This window comes from Solenopsis invicta, chromosome 8 (assembly GCF_016802725.1).
Source record: "Solenopsis invicta isolate M01_SB chromosome 8, UNIL_Sinv_3.0, whole genome shotgun sequence".
NCBI lineage: Eukaryota > Metazoa > Arthropoda > Insecta > Hymenoptera > Formicidae > Solenopsis > Solenopsis invicta.
This window is the reverse complement of record NC_052671.1, coordinates 21522577-21545275: the sequence shown is the minus strand read 5'-3', so window position 1 is coordinate 21545275 and position 22699 is coordinate 21522577. Positions and strand designations below refer to the sequence as shown.

The 22699-nt window shown below is 40.6% G+C and overlaps 1 protein-coding gene and 1 long non-coding RNA gene across 3 annotated transcripts in view; both read left to right on the top strand.

The window, feature by feature from the left end:
* The window catches only part of LOC105207823 (integrin beta-PS), a 102656-nt gene that overhangs the window by 23279 nt on the left and 56678 nt on the right, over positions 1 to 22699 (top strand). For both annotated transcript variants that reach the window (XM_039452561.1, XM_039452560.1), the window contains exon 3: positions 8452 to 8737. In XM_039452561.1, the coding sequence (XP_039308495.1) occupies positions 8452 to 8737 (286 nt within the window). The remainder of the gene's footprint in view (positions 1 to 8451; positions 8738 to 22699) is intronic.
* On the top strand, positions 10226 to 12857 carry LOC120358391. The gene is made up of 2 exons (XR_005575353.1): positions 10226 to 10703; positions 10928 to 12857. It is a non-coding gene; the product is annotated as an uncharacterized LOC120358391 (long non-coding RNA).

Below are 22699 nucleotides of genomic sequence, written 5' to 3'. Positions count from 1 at the left end.
GACGTGGTTTGTGGTTAACAATAAAAGTGATTCTACGTTTGATAAAGAAGTCTAGTTCTTTTCTGGAGTGAGTGCGTGAGTGTATGAGTACCCTTTGCTCGTAACATTTTGGGGGCTCGTCCGGGATCGAACGGACAGACAGAGAGAAACGACATACAATGCCTCTTACAAATACCCCACGCCGAGGGTTCTGCACACGTTCCTCGGAAGACGCCGGGCATACGATATTAACAACGAAAATTGAGCGGACATCTGAAAATGTTGAAGGTGAAACGTCGCAACAACGAAAAATGGAACTCCGGCATCTTCGAGAAAACCAGCTAAGTCTTTCTTGTAATAGTGCCGCTAATAAAACCAGAGATGCGCGCGATCAGAATATTTTGCCTCTCGAGAGAGAAACTGTTATCACGGGAGAGGAAGAAACCTCTCGAATTTTGTTAAACAATGAGTCGGGTCTTAAATTAAAACCAGATACTTTTGACGGAAGTACTCCGTTACGCGAATTCTTTTCGCAGTTTAACTTAATTGCTCGGGCGAATCGTTGGAATGAGGAGACGAAAACTGCTGTGCTCGTTTCATGCTTAAGAGGAAAAGCTCGCGCGGTATTAGAAAATGTTCAAGATTTGGATAATTTTGAATTCGCGGAATTAAATCAAAATTAGAATTGCGATTCGGGGAAATTCATTCTCTACAAAGTTATTATTGTCAATTTACGAATAGGAAACAAAAGTTTGGGGAAAATTTTGCTGCTTTTGGAGCAGATATTGAGAGATTGTCTCAATTTGCGTATCCCGAATGTCCACATTCCGTTCGGGACAAAATTGCTTGTGCACAATTTGTTTCTGCAATATCGGACGGGTACATAAGGAGAACTCTCCAGTTAGAGAGAATATCATCCTTAAAAGTAGCGATCGAAAGAGCCAAGACAGTAAAATCTATCCAGGAAAGTCACTTTGAACAGAAAAAGAGAAGTAATTTTAATTTTTATAAAGAAAAAAAAGAAAATTATTTCAGTTTAAGAAAAAAAGAGAGTGATATTGAAAAAGAAGAGAAACAGGGTAAAGATGGAGATAAAAGTAAATTCATAAAACAAAATAGAAATGGAAAAAGATACGAAAATAAAAATCGAATGGAATGTTGGCTTTGCGGAAAAGAGGGACATTTACGTTTTGAATGTCCCGGGAAATTGGGAAACAGGGAATAGTCGAATTTGACAGGGAAAGTTTGACTAAGGGAAGAAGAGTCCCGAGGGTTATGGGAAAGGAAATTAAACATTCCTACAGATTAAACAGAATTAAATGTAATTTAAATGAGTTTTGCTATTCTGGAGAAATAAATAATAAATATTGTATCTTTAAAATAGATACGGGCTCTGATGTGTCAATTTTAAATAGTAGTTTTGTCGATTTTAATAAACAGAAAGTCGAGATTTTTGATTGTGGTTTGAAATATCCTACGGGGGAGAAAATTTTAATTATATACAAGACAGTTGCGAAAGTTCGATTTGGAGATTATTCTGTAGAGATTCCAATGTTAATTGCTGACATTAATGATGATTGTATTTTAGGAGTAGATTTTCTTAAAATCGTGAATTTAAAAAATGTATTTGATTCCGCTTTTGGAACTCAATTTTTATCTAGTGAAAAAAATATTTTAAGATGTTCTCGTATGGAAAGTTTTTCCAGGAAAGTTCCTGATATTTTGAAAGAGCTTTTTATTAAGGATTCAGAAAATTTAGAGGAAAGTCAGAAAGAAATTTTTGCGAAATTTTTGATTGAATTTCAGGATGTATTTTCTGATGAAATTGTTGCAGGGAATTGTGATATTGTTGAACATGCCATTAATGTAAAAGATTCTTCCCCAATAAAACAGACACCTCGACGAATTTCAATTCATTTGCGAGAAGAGGTGGAAAAAATTATTCAGGATATGAAGGAACATGGAGTTATTAGAGAATCTCGAAGTCCCTGGGTTTCTCCGGTGGTCTTGGTAAAAAAAAAAGATTGAACTATCAGATTTTGTGTGGATTATAGGAAATTAAATGATGTTACTAAAAAAGATTCTTTTCCTTTACTTAGAATTGTTGACATCTTCGATCAATTAACAGGTAACGATTGGTTTTCCTCTTTAGACTTAAAAAGCAGCTATTGGCAAATAAAAATTTCTTCAAAAGATAAAGAAAAGACTGCCTTTTCTATCGGTAATGGTCTTTGGGAGTTTAATGTGATGCCTTTTGAATTGTGTAACGCCCCTGCGACTTTTGAAAGATTAATGGAGAAGATTTTGCAAAATTTATTATCAAAGATTTGTTTAGTTTACCTTGATGATGTTATTGTATTCGGCAAAAATTTTGAAGAAATGTTAGAAAAATATGAGAAAAGTGTTTCTTAAAATACGCTCCGCGAACTTAAAGATTAATCCTAAAAAATGTGTTCTTTTTGGAAAAAAAAATAAATATTTAGGTCACATTGTATCAGTTGAGGGCGTTACAACAGATCCAGAAAAGATTGCGACTGTAAGAGATTGGCCAATTCCGCATAATAAAAAGCATATTCGTAGTTTTCTAGGATTTTGCTCATATTATCGTAGATTTGTTAAAGAATTCTCGTCCATAGCTAAACCGTTATATACTTGTAACGGTACGCGATTTCGGTATTAGGCGGTACGGTGCGGGAATGCTGGGATCGGTTCGGATAAGGCTCGTCGGTTGGTCAGGTGTCCGTAATGATCATACCCAGAGTATATAGTAGCAAAAGAAAGAAGATAGTTTATTCAGTAAAGAAAAGATAGTTGATAACTTTACAACAGAAGAAAAGCCGTTCGCAGATATATACAATGATCACTAGTTCGATTGCGCGCGGGACGCGATTACTCGGGGATAACGCGTGAACGAAAAACTAAAGACGCGTACACAACCGGTAATGATACTGCGTATAACAGTGAAACAAAAGAATTTAATTACATACTTAGGATAAGCTAGTGTACAGTAAAATACTACGCAGTGGGCTACGCGGGCTGCTTTAGTTAGTCAAAGAAGTTATTTCTAGACATGGAGTTCTTTTAGAAATTCATACCGATCAAGGAAGGAATTTTGAATGTAAAGTGTTTTTGGTATTAATGCATATACTTGGAATTAAGAAGACGAGGACGACTCCCTTACATCCTCAGTCTGATGGACAGGTAGAGCGCCAACATCAGACTATAATTAGTTATTTGTTAAAATTTATTCCCGAGAATCAACGGGATTGGGATCATTGGGTTTCAATGTTTCTTCTAGCGTACAGATCTTCAAAACATGAAACCTCTGGTGTAACTCCTGCTAAGTTATATTTTGTCCGAGATCTAAGGCTTCCTTTAGATTTGCTGCGAGGAAGTTCTCCAGAATTTGAAAAAAATTCTGATGAAAATTATGTTAGAGGGTTAAGAAAAAAATTGGAATCGATACATAATGACGTTAGGGAACGAATGAATTTAAGGTCTACTCGAGTGAAAAACAGGTATGATCGAGGGGTTAAACAAATTCTTTTTCAGGAAGGACAAAAAATTTAGTTGTTTAATCCTCGAAGAGATCGAGGGAAAGCTTCTAAGTTACAAAGAAACTGGGAGGGTCCTTATAAGATAATGAGGAATCTTAGCGAAGTGGTATTCTGTATCCAGAAATCATTGAGACATAGGAAAAAAGTAGTTCATGCGGATAGGTTAGCACCGTATTTGGAAAGGTAATTGGAGTAAGAATAGAAAATCAGAGCCCGGAAAAGTTATTTGTTAGAAGAAATAAACATTTTCATTAAGCAATTTATTACAGAAATTATTCTTATTTGAACGTTGCTGCTTTGGAAGTGACACAGACAACGCTTAAAGACTCCGTAACAGGAGATTATCATAAGATTCAGCATTTTAGAAGACAACACTCGGTAACCCGTAACTGAGGTCCGGGGTAGAACAAAAGTTTGTCTTACAAATAGATCTCAGAAGTGGACGACCCTCGGTAACCTGTAGCAGGATCTCAGGGTAGAGCAGAAGTTCGTCTTGCAAACAGATCTCAGAAATGAACGACGCTCGGTAACCTGTGGCAGGAGCCCAGGGTAGAGCAGGAAGCCGTCATTTTGGTTTGAATCGTGGGCGTTGACGTTTAGTTACTCGAAGTAAAAAAAAAAAAAAAAAAACTGGGGTAGGAAAAACATCTAAACTTTTCTTTTTCTCCTAAAAAGGTGTTAGTTTGGGAATAATGCGAGCGACGTTCGGTAACCCGTGTCAGTGACCCGGGGTAGAGCAGCAAGTCGTCGTGTTTTTCTAGAAATCTTCACTTTGGGAGATGAGTTCTTAGGATGTCTGATTAAAGCTTTTCCTTTTCAGAGTTATGTTATTTACAAAAGAATACTTGTCGGATTTTGTTTTTCATTTCAGTTCTAAGGCTTCTTTGAGATGACGTACATCATATGGAGGGTCACTGAAATATTTCTTGTTCTTAAGAAGACCGTCTCGCTCCGGTATTTTTGATCCAAGGTTTTCCCGCGGGCCTTAGGGCAAATGCCGAGACGGGGACTTGGGGAGCCTTTGTGGCGATGAATCCTTGGAAAATTCTTCTCCTCCCCCTTGTCCGAAAAACGAAGAGACAAGCGCACAAGGCAAAAATTGAAGAGCTTTCGGGAATCCTTGGCGTTAGTTGTCGGGACGACAACCTTGAAGAAAAGGGATAGTGTTACGAGCCGAGCCGTCCCTGCAAGGCGAGTTCGAGCTGCGGTGTAAATAAGGCCGTGAAGCGTTCTCCTTGATAACGCCTTGTTTATTAAAAAAATGAGCTGTCTGCGGATTTTGGAGTTTTGCTGTCTTATCATATGGACGTGTTTTGTCGTTAACAATAAAAGTGATTTTACGTTTGATAAAGAAGTCTAGTTCTTTTCCGGAGTGAGTGCGTGAGTGTACGAGTACCCTTTGCTCGTAACAACATATTGGGTTAAATTAAAAATCTTTCCCTATATCAATAGAATTAAAAAGTGTAAAAAATGTTTAAGATGGCGACATCTAATTTTTAATTGTAGAGGGGAAACAAAATCAGAAAATAGGAAAATTAGCCAAGACGCAAACTCTGAGGACAATAGTTAAAGAGTAATGCTTGAATGCGTTAATTGCATAGGTAACCACAGGTCAGCAGACACATGCGCCTTGTGTTTAAAAAATATAAATTAATTAACACCGTGATGTACTGTAACATAAACCAATTCGATGCAAAAAAAAATCAAAAATAAAAATGTAAGAAAAATAGCGGAGGTAGAGAGGTATTGTAAATCTTATACGTATATAGGTGGAATGTCACTTGAAATTACGGGAAATATTGTAAATAGTAATAAAAGAATAAAAAAAAGGCAACGTATCCAATAAACATATTTTCAATTTAAATACGCAGTCAAATAAATTAAATAAAGACCTTAAGGCGATGCTGAACCGGTCTGTATACGTGCATATTTTTGGACAGGCATTTCTCTTAATTGGCTTTATAGATCGTAAAATCCTTCTCCACAATTAAAGTAGTAACAAAAACATACACGGGAAACTATAATTTAGTACGAAAAACGAAAGTAAATTAAAAAATTATAGTTTAATTATCGGCTTCTGCAGCCGACTCGTGACAACATGTGCCCTATATAAAAGTTTTAGACTTTGTATGTATGAAATAAGTAGTTTACTGCGTATGAATTAAATAAAAGAACAATACGACGCTTGCAGAATGGTCCTAGAAGCTCTAGTATGAGAGAAATGGATGTCTGAAAATTGTTTATGTAATTTGCACGTGTATTGGTGCAAAGAGCAGAAATTGGGTTCATTGTAGTTCAGAGATCTTGCATTAGAGGCGCTAAAGTAAAAAAAACAAGGACAGATGAGTGCGTTTGACAAAGTGCGCTAGTCTATTCCCCTTACTCTTCGCCTCACGCGCGACCAGCAGTTCGCCGAAAAAAAATCTACAGCAATCTGCAGTATCGACGTTAAGTGAGTTCCACCGTCAGTTCAGCATCGCCTTAATCGAGGAAGAATAAGTAGCCTATCTTTGGTAAGGGATGTACAAAATGTAAATAAGATTAGTGAGGAAATAAATGAGATTTCAGATAGCGATAGTATGGTGGATTCAGATAAAACAGGATCTAGCAGCTCGTAATTAGATAAGACACTTTGGGCCCTCCGTTTAAACGTAGGGGAGGAGAAGACGTGAGAAGAATGTAAAAAAGGTAATAGAGAACCTAGAATCTACTTTAGGTTACAAATTTGCGGAAAATTCAGATTATACAAAAAGCTTCATTGGATGAAGCTGCATCGAGAGATAAAAGGGCGGGCAAAGAGTTAAGATTAAATGATAAGATAAGATTAGAGAAAATCAATAAAAAGTTTCAAACTCAAGGAATTATTATACTAGACCTGACGAAAATATTTGAAAAAAATGAACCGAAACTTACAAAAAGTCGCTGTATTATGGAATACTTAAATGTCATTAATAAAAACATAAAAAAAGACCAATCGGGGTCGATAATAAAGAAATATAATCAAAGTCAATATTAAATAATTAGATATAAAATAAAAGGTTAAAGAAAAAGGATAAATATAAATAAATAATAATTAAACAATGATTTATCTATTAACATGATCTCTTGTACTTTTAACATTAATTGTATAACAATAGCGTCTTTGAATTGTATGCAGTGGAACTGTAGGAAAATTAAAAACAAATTATTGGAACTTTGAAATTTAATGATGAAATTAGACACAGTTTGCCTACGAGAGACGTAGCAACACTCGACAAATTATTTTGAATTCGATCAATGCATTACCATTATAAATGACAGACCTGTGCAATTTCAAGGAGGAGGGGAGGGGTAGCAATTATACGTAAGTATTATCTTGATCCTTTGGTGCATAATATATCGGATATCACAAATTACATAGAAATTGAAACTCTGTGTGTTTGCGCATGTGTGCGCGTGTGCGCGCGCGCGTGCGTGCGTGCGTGCGTGCGTGCGTGCGTGCGTGCGTGCGTGCGTGCGTGCGTGCGTGCGTGCGTGCGTGCGTGCGCGTGCGCGCGTGGGTGCTTAAGCGCGTGGGTGCGTATGTGTTTGTGTGTGTGGGTGTGTGTGTCTATCAAAAAGGATAAACGAAAAAAAAATAGGATTACAGTAATTTCACTTTACAAACTACCAGACATCCGAGTGAACGAACGGATGTGGGAAGAATTTTTTAATAAATTAAAAAACAAAGGTTTATTTAGAGATATAATGATATGTGAAGACTTTAAAGTAAAAAATTGCGTATGAGGTTCCTAACGGAAAGACCCAGCAGGAAATTCACCATGCAAAACTATTTGGTGATTCGGAGCTGAGCATATTAAATGATGGATCAACGACAAGAGTGTCAATTAAACCTCAGTAACCTAGTCAAAATTTAACTTTATTCATTATTAAACAACACATCAGTATTCCGGATATATCAATAACAAACATAAATTATATGATAATATTACGGAATACTTACAGTGAACCAATGAGCGACTATTTCTCTATAGAAATTAAGATTACAAACAACAGTAAAACTAAGGATTTTCAAAACCAATGAAATAGAAAGAAAAAGAGGAAGAATTAACTTAACGGATTTCACTACGTCTATCCTTAAGGACATATAGATCAAAAGGTTAGTAAACCAAGAAGAGAATCGCTCCAATTTAAATGGAGCCCAATTAAAGCGGCGGGATTTACGACTACTCATGTGTAAGATACACGGCACATTGATTATTTACAAATATCATATAAAATAACATAATGACTTACAAAATGTGTTTACAAAGTTTATTAGGGAATAAGAACAGTAAATATGTATACAAAGTAATAATAATGCAATATTGAAGAAATTAATATGCAGACATCAATAGAGTGCAGATATGTGCGCATTGTATTCTCAACATAGTACTCAACATAGGGTAAAGTGCTGCTTTCCAATCACTCAGTGTCTGTATTACGGCATAAATCCTGCTCGCTGAAAAAGCCATATATCCTAAACAAGTTGAATATACAAGATGTCAAATAAAGAATACAAGAGCTATGCACTTGTATCTTGCTGGTATTCCATTCTTTACTATCGCTCTACATTTACATATCACGAAATAATCATTACGCCTTTTACATTTCCTACAGTAATCATGTTACGTAGATGGGAATACACGATTGCGCTACTTCTAGATGAAAAAATTAATTCAATTCACGATATTTTTGTTAATATTAACAATAAAAAATTGTAATTACAATACAATACTAATATAGCATAGAAGCACATAACAAAGAGCAAATTATCTTTATTTCTTTTATTTTTTCTAATTGCTGCAGCATACATCCCCCCATAGCGTAAATACTGATTTTACCCTATATTTATATGTATTTTTGTAACCATATCTTGTTATTTGTTTTTAATTAGGAATTACCCATTGGATCTTTATTATCTTATGGATCTTACATGGTCAATGAAGGACGATAAGGAAACTCTGGTAGGGTTAGGCTGGAAGATGGCTAATACGCTCGGAACATTTACCACAAATTTTCGACTTGGTTTTGGAAGTTACGCCGATAAGCCTTTAATGCCATACATCTTTCCAAAACATGAGGAAAATCCATGTAAAAGCGAAAATGCTGTTTGCAAGCCGTTATATTCTTTCTGGCATCATTTGGAGCTCACTGACAATATACCGAGGTTCATTCATGAAGTATGCATTCTACATAAATTAATTTTTTTTCATACTTAAATATTTTTATACTTAAATATTGTTCAATACAATATAGAGATAAAATACATTCGACAGCAAAATTAAGGGATCACCTATTCTGACTCTGAAAAATAGGCATAATTGGGGAGAGTGTAACTTTGTCAAAAATGACTTTAAAAAATTTAAAAAAAAAGCATTTTAAAGCTTGAAATCTCTAGTTTTGAGATTGATAAGTCATTAAACGATTTACAGATTGTTTACGAAGTTATGCGAATTCAAATGGGGATGCGTCAAATCTCAACATTTTTTACAAACTTTGCAAAGCTCCACAACGCGAAATAAAAATTGCATGCAAATGCAGTTACAACATTCGAAAGAGTGGATCTTTAGCTTTAATTTGCGTTTTTGTTGAGTTTTGTACGATTTTTTTCACTGAGTTAGGCAATACTGAAGCAAAAATGGCCTCTTTTGCTTCATTGTCGAATAATTCGTAAAAAAAATCCGACAAATGTCAAAATCTTATAAAAATTTTACTAAGTTGTACAGCGTGAAATAAAAATCGCACACAAATGCAGTTTACAGCATTTAAAAGCGTGGATTTTTAGCTTTAATTTGCGTTTTTGTTGAGCTTTGTACGATTTTTTTTCACTGAGTTATGCAATATTGAAGCAAAAATGGTCCCTTTCTTTAATGTTGAATAAATTGGTGAATAAACCTTATACAACTCTTAACAAGTACGCAAATTAAAGATAAAGGCTTTGTTTACACCGAATACTTGATACGCGTAATATTTAGTAACTTTTTATTCAATTATCTTATTTTTGGTAAAAAATTTAATGAATAGTATATTAAGCTGGTACAATATGAATCAAGATGATTAATTAAATATAGATATCACGTATACATTTATACGTATTGTCGAAATTAAGACAATTTAATAGCAAGTTTCTTGTTAGTATGCGTGTCAAGTGTTCGGTGTAAACTAGGTAAAAAATTCATGCTTTTGAACCCTGCAAACTGCATTTGTGATTTTTAATTCACGTCAAATAAACTCGCAAAATTTGTAATAAATTTTGCCTCATTTTTATTTTTATCCGTATAGTTCCGTAAAAAATCAGTACATGTTTTCAAAGTCGATATTAAAAGTGTACATAAAAATATTAGTTGTAAAATATGTTTTGAAACATTTGATTTATCATTTTTGTTGACTTATCATGTTAAACTTTCTTTTGGAGAGTAACTGTTGGTGATCCTTTAATTTTGCTGTTGAACGTTTTCTTAATCTTTGCTGAAGTCGATATTTGAACTTGTGGAAAAAAAATTATAAAATAATCTTCCAAGGCTCGTGTTAACGGGCAAAACCTTCAAAATGATTTAAAGGTTTCTATTATTTAAATTGATTTTTCTCGAAGATTTTTTTACACTAGGAAATAAAGGAAGAAATACAAGCAAATTTTTAAAAATCAAAAATTTGTAAAATAAAAAATTTTTCATAATCTTGAATTACGCCTATTTTTCGGAATCAGAATAGGTGATCCCTTAATTTTGCTGTCGAATGTATTTTTACATTGAAACTTGATTATACTCGTTAAAGTATTGTTTACGCACAACAGATTCTAGACTCAAAGTAATGAAATATTTATTATTTAAGGCGTGATTTATAAAAATTTGACGCACTGTATAATTGGCGAAAGAGGAAAAGTAGCTCCATAATAAATTAATATTTGGATTAGTTTAAAAAACATGATATTGTGTTACAAAATTATATATTTTTAATTTTCCATCGTTTAGAACTTTCCTGCGTTCAGAAATCAATTGACGTTTCAATTAACCAGATCGGACCATTTCGGACTGAAAATGTGGTCAATATCAATGTGATTAATCGCGACAATAGTTTGGATTGATTAGGGTTAGGTTATACTTTTTGGGTTTTGTCTTCCCTACGAGGAGGGCGCAGATTCTCTAGGTAAACTTTACTAAGAAATGCACATTTACATTGCCAATTTTATTTGCTAATAATTTTTTTATAATATAATGACAAAAACTTAAATAAATTATAAATTATGTACTTTTGTGAAAAGATACCTTTGTTAATCAAAAGGCTTGATTCATATTTGAAATATCCAGCAGAAAAATGTGTCGCTCTGTCCCGCAAACTAAAATATTAATCATTAAGTTGACGACTTTTAGGAAATCTCTCACATCGGCGAGATGCAATGACACAAATGTTATAGATTACGGCCCTGATATAAATACAAGGGTATGCTCTTCCGATGGACGAGTTTAGAACATTCTTGCGCAGCAGCCTGCTTACGTCACATTTGTACGGCCTCGGCTACGTTCAGATCACTTCGGCGCGATAAAATATGGCTACAGCAGGCATGTAATAACACATGAGTTATCATTGACATCATAGAAGATGAAGGTTTAAAATACGTCGCTGGCTACGTAGCCTATAAATTTAAACATAAATATCCTTATTTAGGTACAGAAACATGCTTCTTGCCAGTTAATGTAGCTAGTCTAAATCATTTAGACTGGCTACAGTTTATTTCACGTGGCAATTGTATATATCCTTCTAAAGAACTGTTAGAAACGCGTGTTATGAATATAGAGTTCAGTAAATTCCACGGTTCGTCACTTTGTAAAGATAAATTTATTTTTAATACATTGGCTGGAAAAATAATAGGTTTAATACATCCTATTGAAATACCTAAAGAAGTAATATTGTGTTTGGTAAGAACGCGAACGTACATTCGTGTACGTAAAATAAATCGTACGATTCCTATACAAAACAGAAATAGACATAAGAAAAAAAAAATTGTCAAAATTTGTCAATAATAAAATTACATAGAAAGATATTAATATATATGTAAACAATGATTTTCTTTTCCATTCATAAATCCCCAATTTTTCAAATAAAGTACTAAAATTTCATTAATTTTTATTTCAGCTAATTTTCACTTTATTTCACTTAATGTGTTTTGCAACAAATACACATACATAAACAATAAAATTGTTATATTAATGCTATTTTAATTATATTAATGCTACTTAAAAATAGTACAATTTATTAACAATTAATTCATTTTTAATTAATAATTTCCATGTATCCAATATTGTTCATAATTCCAATGTATCCAAAATATTTCAATGTATTCCATGGATTCCAATATTAATTTTAACTTAGCTAATTTATAAACTGATGTGACATACTTCTTATTCATTGCTCTGGTGAGAGTCTCGTTTATTCTGTAATAACATTGTCATTATTCATTTAATTATTTATTATATACTTTATTTTACTGATTATCCCAAATAACAGCGATCATTTTTCAGCTTTCTCTACGTGTATTCGACAAATTAAGCATAAGCGCTTCGAATTTGCCGCCTAATGATGACGTAGTCAGGCTGCAATTCTCATTGGTTGACTGGCGTTACCATGCGCAAGAGCATACTCTTGTATTTATATCATGATTACGGCCATGACATGACACAAATGTCATTACATGGTTTTGCGTCTCGCATGAATACGACTAACTAATGTATGTTAGTGTCTGTGTCAAAAACATGTACTCGGCAAGATTTGCTTGGCGACAATGATAATGACGTATGTTACATAAAATTTTCTATATTTGGATTTGCAATCGCAATATTTTCGCACGTAGGGCATGGAAGGAAGAAATAAAAACACTTTTATTATGCAATTTTCCCCAAGTTATCATTTGAAATTATTCAGAATTTGATCGGTTTAGCCGTTACTGAGATCTGATACTCTCGTGTGCTTGGAAGTCGCTGACTCGCGTAAAGAGAGGCGGTTTGCTTGCTGCGTTTGACTTAGCGCCGAGACGCGACCGCGCTTCTTAATTCTTTTACTCCGGTATTCTTCTGGTAAAGTACCATACTGTATAAAATCCTTTTTCAAAAATCGGTGACTCGAAGTTTGCGTCCTCTCCTCGTGAGGGTAATACGTATATAAAGAAGTATAATAAATAATTTATAACTAATACTTAGAAAAAAAGGGACAAATGAGATTCAACGCGGTTGCTGATGCGTATCAATAATTCTTCTGTGTTTATGTAAAAAAAAAAAAAAACTATTAAACGTGTTCAAACGTTTCGACCCGAGTTTGAGTTATCCTTAAAGAATATTGACCAAAGTTATCGAGAACTCCTCACCGTCACATGGCGTAGTCAAATATATTTTATCCGTCACAATCGGGTGGTAAACCGAGTGATTGTACAATTCTAAATTGTGACGAAAGACATCAATGTACGTTAGCTATAAAGGATTAACAATTGAGCAATGTTTTTTACTCATCATGTGAAGCAAGGAAACGAAATGAATTCACAATTAGCATGTAGAATAAATAAATAAATATATATAGGATTAACAACATCGTCAGTAACATATTTAAAATAATGTAAATAAGACACACTGATTTCATATCTCTTAAATTTGAGCGTTATAACAGTTCTTCTCAATGGCATGGTCAAAACAATAATGATCCCTGCTTTAGGTAATAAGTTGTTCAGGTAATAGAATCGAGCTGGTAAAAACAGACTTTTAAATATTATGTTAAAAATTAAAATCTCTCGAGGATATAAATATAGGCATGATGTATGCTGTGCCTGTCTGTCTATTAAGGTCATTGTCTTGGCACTAAATAATAAATAAATTACATTCTCCATGTACAAGATAAAATTGAAAAATTAATAAAGTAGATAAATGTCGGATGTGTGAAAGAAGTAAAAAAAATACAAAATACGTTCATAAAAAATTATAAATATTTTAAAGTATTTTTGCGTGTTACCCTGTTTTTTCGATCATAGATGTCATTCCAGTATCAGTTTATTTTTAAAGATGCTACTGCCTTATTAATTTAGTTTTATTTGTCATTTATTTACTACTGACAATGAAGAAGGCTCTGTGCAGTTTGAAACATAAAGTTATATTAAAAGTTATTATTTTTAATTTGGTTCACATTTCATTATCTATTAAGTATACACATGTATCGGTTCCTTATTACAAAAATTAACTACATATATATACATATATATATATATATATATGTATATATATACAGGGTGCGAGAAAAGTTCCGGGACGGCGAAATATCTCGAAAACTAAGCATTTTAGGAAAAAGTGTTTCAGACAAAAGTTGTAGGGTTTAAAAAGATCTATTTACTGATTTTATCAGTTTGACCTTGGATGGCGTCGCCAAGGTCAGATCGAAATTACATTAACTTTTTTAAATGGAACACCTAACTTTTTATTGCATATTCTTGTAGCTTATCTCGAGACCTTTCCAAAACATTACAAGAAAGTTTATTTTCGTTGAGTACTTTCCGAGTTGTGAGGCTTGAAAGCTACAGTGTACTGTAGTGTGGGTCCAGCCACTCTTGCCTTAACTGGCCGGACACACGCCACACTTGTCTTAACTGGCCGGACACACGCCACACTTGCCTTAACTGGCCGGACCCACACGCTACTCTTGCCTTAACTGGCTGGACCCACACTACAGTACACTGTAGCTTTCAAGCCTCACAACTCGGAAAGTACTCAACGAAAATAAACTTTCTCGTAATGTTTTGGAAAGGTCTCGAGATAAGCTACAAGAATATGCAATAAAAAGTTAGGTGTTCCATTTAAAAAAGTTAATGTAATTTCAATCTGACCTTGGCGACGCCATCCAAGGTCAAACTGATAAGATCAGTAAATAGATCTTTTTAAACCCTACAACTTTTGTCTGAAACACTTTTTCCTAAAATGCTTAGTTTTCGAGATATTTCGCCGTCCCGGAACTATTATATATATATACTATATATATATATATATATATATATATATATATATATATATATATATATATATATATATATACGAGGTCTGTTAGAAAAGTATTCGACTTTATTTTTTTTTGCGAAAACCTGATGAATTTGAATCCATCGCGCTTGCACGAGCCGACCTTGAACCTTCGTGGCCATGCGTGAATTTTTTCCCACCTGTCGATAGCGTCAGTCGCTGGCAAGCAGCGTTTGAGTGAGATTATGTGTAGTGCTCTCGTCGCAGCGTCGGTTTTTAGGTTTCGATGCAATTCGAAGGCTACTTGATCTCAGATATCTTTTCCGGTACGACCATAGCTAACGTACGTAAAGAAACATACGTTAGATGTGGTCGTACTTGAAAAGATATCTCAGATCAAGTAGTCTTCGCAATTGCATCGAGACCTAAAAACCGACGCTGCGACAAGAGCACTACAAATAATCTCACTCAAACGCTGCTTGCCAGTGACTGACGCTATCGACAGGTGCGAAAAAATTCACGCATGCCCATGAAGGTGCAAGATCTCCTATCCTTTTTGTCTGTAACCATGTCTCACTCAAAAACATGACATCACATTCCTTCCAATTTTTCCCTAAAGTCCTCTTTATTTTCCATGCCTGCTACATTCCAAAAACCCATTTTGTATTCTTTATTGTCCCTCTTTTTTCTATTCCTCTTTCTATCATATTTTCCATTTCCCATATTCCCATCCTTCTTCCCCTCTCCTTCCCCCCCCCCCTAATAAAAAACCTTTTTCCCTTTCTCTTCCTTTTCTCCCTCTCCTTTTCTCTTACATCTCTTCCCTTCTATTCCCTTAATTCATCTTTGATCTCATCCCATATCTATAATTTATCCTCAATTCACATTTTCATATATCCTACTCTAACCTTTTTTCTTTTTCTTCTATTCCTTTCTGCTTCCCTCTTTATCCACCACTTTACTCTTCTCTCTTTTTCCGTCAAGTCGTCCACGATTTACTTCTTCCTATCTCTCAGCTTTGTCTTTTCCCTCACCACATCAATTTTCTCTCTCACACTCGCGAATTTCACCCATATTATGACCCCTCCTCTCTTTTCTTTATTCCCTATTCTCCTCACCCCTTCCACTCTCGCTATTGCCCCCGTTGCCTTCACTATTTTTTCTATCTCTCTTTTTAATTCCTTCTTTCCCTCCTTCTTTACTTTTACCCCCTTTATAATTATATTCCTCATCCTCTCCTCCCTTTCCCTCTTTTCCCCTTCTAATTCTTCTCATCCTTTCTTCCAGTTCCTTCATCTCATCCTTTCCCCTTGTCTGTATCTGCTCTATCTCTTGCCCTTTATTCTTCTCTCTTCCTCTCTTCTCCTTCTCCGCCCTTGCCCTACCTTTCTCTATATCCTCCACTCTTTTCTCCAAATTGTCTACTCTTTTCCTCATTTCCTCCATCCATTCTCTCATCTCTTCCCTACCTTCCCTCAATTCTCTCCATTCGCTTTTCATTTCCTTAAAATCTTTCCTCACCTCCCTTAATATCTCCCTTAGCCCTCCTTCTTCTTGTCGCTGACTAGCGATCTTTTTACCTTATTGCTCCTCTTAAAGATTTCTCCCTCCTCTACTCTAGTCTCCTCCCCCTGTTCACCCTTCTTTTTCTCTCCTCTCTTCAACAATTCTAGTAGCGGCGCACTGTTTGATCTATCCTTCATTAGACTTTCTGCCTTGCTCGGCCTTCTCACTCTTCTCTTTTCCTCTCCATTTCCTTCTACTTTCTTTTCCCTCTCCTTCCCTCCCATCTTTCCTTCCTCCATCTCGTCTTCTAACCTGCCAACTTTCCCTATTCAAAGATTTATTTACTTGCAGTTAGTTATAAATTTTTTTTTTAATATTTATGTAATTAAAATGTAAATAAAAAAATTTTTAATTAAATAATCTATTTTTGCGGTTCTAGAAAATATTTACTAGAAAATATGACTTTTTTTATTTTTAAGATGATCACACTTTTAAATCTAAGAAAACAATTTAATTAAGTTTAATAATATTTTTAGCTTATTTGTAGAATCATTATACAAATGTAGAAAATGTAAAAATACAAAATTATGTACTAAGATAATATATTAGTTACTCAGAAGTTACTCCAATTCAAAATTTCCCGCGACTGCACTTAGGGGAGACTCGGGCAAAAGGAATCGTTTGTTTTTAAATGGCTATAATTCTATGTTCAAATTATCAAATTTGCAAAATAATTATACTAAAATGTAGCTCGAAGTCTCTACTTTCTGAAACAGACGTTGAATTTTGCATAAAATTAATTTTAACTACCCTCACATGACTTTTACGACGACACCTTTTTTTAGACACTTTTCAAAACATCCGGGCAAAAGGAATCTCCAACTCGGGCAAAAGGAATTGCCTAAAAAAATTACTAAAAATTATTAAAAAACGGACTTTAAAGGTAAAAAACTTTATTAATCTGACAGATATTGAAAATAAGTAACAAAATTAAACATAGTTTTGAAAGGAACGATCAAATGTTTTCGGAGAGTGCAATATGGGATTCCATATTCTTTAGCAGCTGCTTGCATCGACTCTTTTTTTTCCAAAATTGCTTTCATCGCTTCGTCCATTTGTTCTTCAGACCACTGCGCACGATTTGTTTTTCTTTTGTAGGTATAAACCATCTAAAAATGAAAACCAGTAGCCTAGGTACACTATTAATGCAAGCTAAGGTAACGTGTTAGCGATTCCTTTTGCCCGATTTCTTTTGCCTAAAACAACATGCTTTCATTACTTATACTAAATAATGCTGTGACGATGCACCCCATAGAGAAAGCATCGCCACGGCAAACACCAGCCGAAAAGGCCGCCGGGCCATAACCGGAGGTGCCGCGGGCACCCACTTTTAAACCATCCAAAGATTGCGATACCGCCTGGCGATAGACATCGCCAGAAGACACGCGCCGAGTCATCGCACGCGCTGAGTCGGCGCGCACGCGCTCTCAGACAACACGCGGTTCTCCCTTCCCCGACGACTCCGCCGTCAAGCGCCGAGAAAGATAACGGAGGCGAGCGGAGTCGCTCGGTATAAATAGGGCCACCGCGACGAGAAACGACACTCTGCCACCGACCAACCTCCCGATCACGGTCCGCTGCGTCGGCAATATCCTGCTCCCGAAGTCGGAAACCCGGTCGAAGCGTGCTTGGCCGCGGCGAGAGAGTACTCCGCCTCCGACGCAACTCCTTTGCATAGTTACCAGCCTCCACGAACCGAAGACCACGAGTCTCGGTCCGCGAGCCGGCCACCGGTAAACCGGAGGCTATCCTCCTCTCCCCGCGACACCCACCAAAACCGCGACCGCCGTGTTCGGGGTCCCGGGTCAAGGTACTTGACAGGGTGTCGCGCGTCCAACCTACCGGCGACGATCCCCGTCGCGAAAACCGCGAGACCGTGCGGGAATCCACTCCGCCTAGGACAATCGCGTCTCACCGGCCCGAACCGCGAACGGCACCGTAAGCCACGCCTACTGCGTCGCCGGAGCACGACGCACCGACCGCGGGGACCGCATCCCCGCCGGAATCGCGCCTACCCCGCCGTAGTAAATGTATATATCTGTAAATAGCGCAAACGTGTACCTAGTAGTTAAGAAATAAACTTGTATAATCCACGATTAAAACTCGAACTCGCGTCGACTGTTATTCGAAGCCGTTCTGCCAACCTTCCTTTCTCCCGCGTCGAACCCTTTCCGCGGCCTCGCGCCGGGAACCCGACGAGCTGATCCGCGCGCGGAAAGTCGGTAAATCACATGGCGCCCGAACAGGGACCAGACCGGAAGAAAGGAAGGGCCGCCGGCCTGAAAAGCTGGATCTACGAACTACACAAAGACGTCCTTCTCGAAGAGATGGAGACGCTCGGGCTAGATACGGAGGGAAGCCTCGATACGTTACGGCAACGCATGAGCCAATATATCGAGGAAAACCCAGACCTGTTCCGCGCGGCCGCGCTCCCCCACCGACCGAACCAGCCGCAACCCGACCGCCGGCACTAACGGCGACCTCCACCGCAACCCCCGCACCAACGCTGACGCTCCTTCGCCCGCCGCGACTCACCCTGCATCACGCAACCCCCACCACCGCCAACGGACTCTCGGACGGGTCCACCCCCGCTAAAATTATGAATCAAATGCGGAAGTGGGGAGTACAGTTTGACGGGAGGGACCCCTGGGGTTTCCTGGAGCGGGTCGAGGAATTGCGAGCCGGCTACGATTTCTCGGATCATCAGGTCTTGCTGGGGCTGCCAGAACTATTAAGGGGGGATGCCCTCTTATGGTACCGAAACTCGCGAGACGCTTGGGACGAATGGCGCGACTTCGTCAGCGATTTCAAGGCAACCTACCTGCCACCGCGCTACCGGAGCTACCTACTGCGCGAAATACGCGACCGCGTTCAAAAGCCGGGCGAACCATACCTCAAATACGCGACGACGATTCTCTCCTTGATGCGGAGAGCAGAGAGTTTCTCCACCGAGGAGAAAGTCGACCAGCTGTACGACAACATGCGCCCCGAATTCCAACTACACGTGCGACGGGCCGACGTCCGCACCCCCGCCGAGCTACTCCAACGCATCGTCGAGATCGAACGCGTCCAAGAGCGCTGCCGAGCGCTCCCCTCCAGTCACGCGCCGGCACGCGAGAACCCCGCCGTCGCCGCAACGTACGATCGAAGCGAGTGTTGCTGGCGGTGTAAACAGCGAGGGCACACGCGCTTCGAGTGCCGCCGATTGCCGCGCAAATTTTGCTCGCAATGCGGCAAAGACGGCGTGCTGACCCGCGACTGCCATCCGCCGACGGGAAACGGCGCCAGGACCGGCGACACTCCGGCCGACCCCCGGTCCTCCGAATAAAATTTACGCCCCGGCCGCACTTAACCGTGCGCGTGCACGACCAGGACTTCACGGCACTTCTCGACACCGGATCGGAGGTGTCGTTTATTAACCTCGCCACCGCCCGCCACGCCGAAGCGAGCGGCTTTAAGATACAGCGCGCGAGTAACACCGTACAGCTGGCCGACGGTCAGTCGGTGGACCTGCCCGGCCACGTACATCTGACCGTGACAATCGGCCACCGGCACATCCAGCACAAATTCCGCGTAATGCCACGCATGAAAACCGCCATGCTCCTCGGCATAAACGCGTGGGCAAAAGTAGGCGCGCCCATACCTATCCCCCCCGCCGGGCTGCGGGGCCGCGAAGAGAATCACGCTGTGACCCACGTGTCCACGTTGCTCACGCCTACCGAATCAGCCGAGCTGAGCCGCCTCCTCGCGACCGAACTCGCGCGGTTCGCGGGCGTGGCCGGCCCGACGACAGTAACGCAGCACGTCATCCGGCTGAAACCAGACCGCGAGCCAATTAAACAGCGGTACCGACCGCGAAACCCCGCCATGCAGGCCGTGATCGACGCCGAAGTCACGGCAATGCTCGACGACGGCGTCATAGAGCGATCGCGAAGCCCGTGGAGCTCCCCCATCGTAATAGTGCGCAAGAAAGACGGCAAGTTCCGATTTTGCATCGACTTCCGTCGCGTCAACGATGCGACCGAACCAGACGCGTACCCGCTCCCCCAGATCCCCGCTACGCTCGACAAGCTACGCGGCGCTCGTTTTCCATCCACGCTAGACTTAAAAAGCGGATACTGGCAAGTGCCATTATCCCCCGCGAGCCGACCAATCACCGCGTTCACAGTACCCGGCAAGGGACTGTTTCAATTCAAAGTCATGCCGTTCGGCCTGCACTCCGCGCCCGCCACCTTTCAACGGCTGCTCGATTCCGTGCTCGAACCCGACCTCAAGCCGCGCGTACTGGTCTACCTCGACGACATCATCGTCGTCAGCGCCACGTTCGAGGAACACCTGCAGACGTTACGCGAAGTTTTCCGCCGGCTCCGAGAAGCCAAGCTGCGGATCAACCCGGAAAAATGCCGGTTCTGCGTGGAGCAGCTCAAATACCTCGGTCACATCGTCGACAGGAACGGTATCCGCACCGACCCCGAAAAGGTCAAAGCCGTGACCGACTGGCCGCCACCCGCTACCGTCAAGCAGGTCCGACAGTTTCTCGGCGTCGCCTCGTGGTACCGTCGGTTCATCCAAGACTTCGCCACCGTGGCTGCGCCGCTAACCGCGCTAACGAGAAAACACGCAAGGTGGAAGTGGGGGGCCGAGGAACAGGCCGCGTTTCAAGCGCTAAAGCGCACGCTCACCGCGGCCCCCGTGCTGACCTGCCCCGACTTTTCCAGGCGGTTCGTACTGCAAACCGACGCGAGCAACACCGGCCTCGGAGTCGTGTTAACGCAATTCTTTCCCGAAGGCGAACGCGTGATAGCCTACGCAAGCCGAACTCTAAACCAAGCCGAACGAAATTACAGCGCCACCGAGCTCGAGTGCCTGGCCGTGATCTGGGGTATCCGCCGGATGCGCGAGTACCTTGAGGGGTACCCTTTCACCGTCGTCACAGACCACCAGTCACTACGGTGGCTACAGAAGCTCGACACGCCCACCGGACGGCTGGGACGGTGGGCGTTCGAGCTACAACAATACGACGTCGAGATTAAGTATCGGAAAGGCACGCTGAACCGCGTCGCGGACGCCTTATCACGGCAACCCACCAGCGCCGCGGCAAATCTCGTCCCACCGGACCGCTGGTACAGGCGCGCGTTACTCGCCGCACAAGAAAATCCCGCCGCGCAACCCGACTTCGCGATCCGCGAGGGGAGGCTGTACCGCCACGTGCTGCACAGCCTAGACTTTAACGAGTCACCGGCCGAGGAGCAATGGAAGCGTTGCGTGCCGCGCAACGAACGACCGGAAATCCTCCGTCGGAATCATGACGACGCCACCGCAGGCCACCTCGGCGTAGCTAAGACAATCGCGCGCATCGCCCAGACGTACTATTGGCCGGGCATGTTCCGAGAAATCGCCGCATACGTCCGAAAATGCGAGAACTGCCTGCAACACAAAGTGGAACAGCGCAGACCGGCGGGGAACATGCACGCAACAAATGTCACGCGGCTTTGGCAACAGGTCACCGTAGACCTTGTAGGACCCCTCCCCCGCTCCAGGAAAGGCCACACGTGGCTGCTGGTCATGCAGGACCGATTTTCAAAATGGGCCGAACTACGACCCCTCCGGCAAGCAACAGCTCCCGCCGTAACGCGCGGCATCGCGGAACAAGTCTTACTGCGCCACGGATGCCCGGAGAGCATCATCTCCGATAACGGAACACAGCTGAAATCAAAACAACTAAGAGAACTCCTACACGCCTATCGCATCCGACATGTGTGCACGCCGACTCACGCGCCGCATTGTAACCCAGTAGAAAGAACGAACCGCGTGGTCAAGACAATGATCGCACAGTACGTAGACCGCGATCACCGCAACTGGGACGAAAGAATCCCCGAACTACAACTGGCATACAATACGGCGCGACACGAGGCAACCGGCTACACACCGGCGTTCCTAAATCTCGGGCGAGAAATATTCACCCCCGCGCGCGTCGGCGAAGCGACGCCGCCTCCCACCCCACCGCCGGACGATACACGACGCTACCTCGAGGAGGCCCATGACCTAGTACGCATTCACCTCGCACGCGCTTTCCAAAAACAACAAAAATACTACAACCTCCGCCGTCGCCCATGGCAGCCAGAGATAGGCGAGTGGGTATGGAAGAGGGAGCACCCCCTGTCCAACAAAGCCGCCGCGTTCAATGCCAAATTGGCACCGAAGTTCCGAGGGCCCCTCGAGGTATGCAACAAAATCTCGCCCGTGATCTTCGACCTGCGCGACAGGCGCGGACGATGGCACGTGCACGTACAAGATTTAAAACCGGCACCTCGCGAGACCGACAGGAGGGGAGACACCGACAACGAAGCAACCGATCCCGGAGAGGAAACCGAGGACGAGCAACCAAACAATAATAACGGAGATGACTCGGGCGGAGAGGCATAAACAGAGGCTCACCGTAACGACAGCCAAAGTCGAAACCCCTCGACAAACCGTTACTTGCGAAACGACCGCTCAACGAGATGGATCGCACCGAGCAAGAGATCATCGGCGAAATCAACCAACTCCTGGCAGAGTACGAGGAGTACGATCCGGCAAATCCGGGGATCG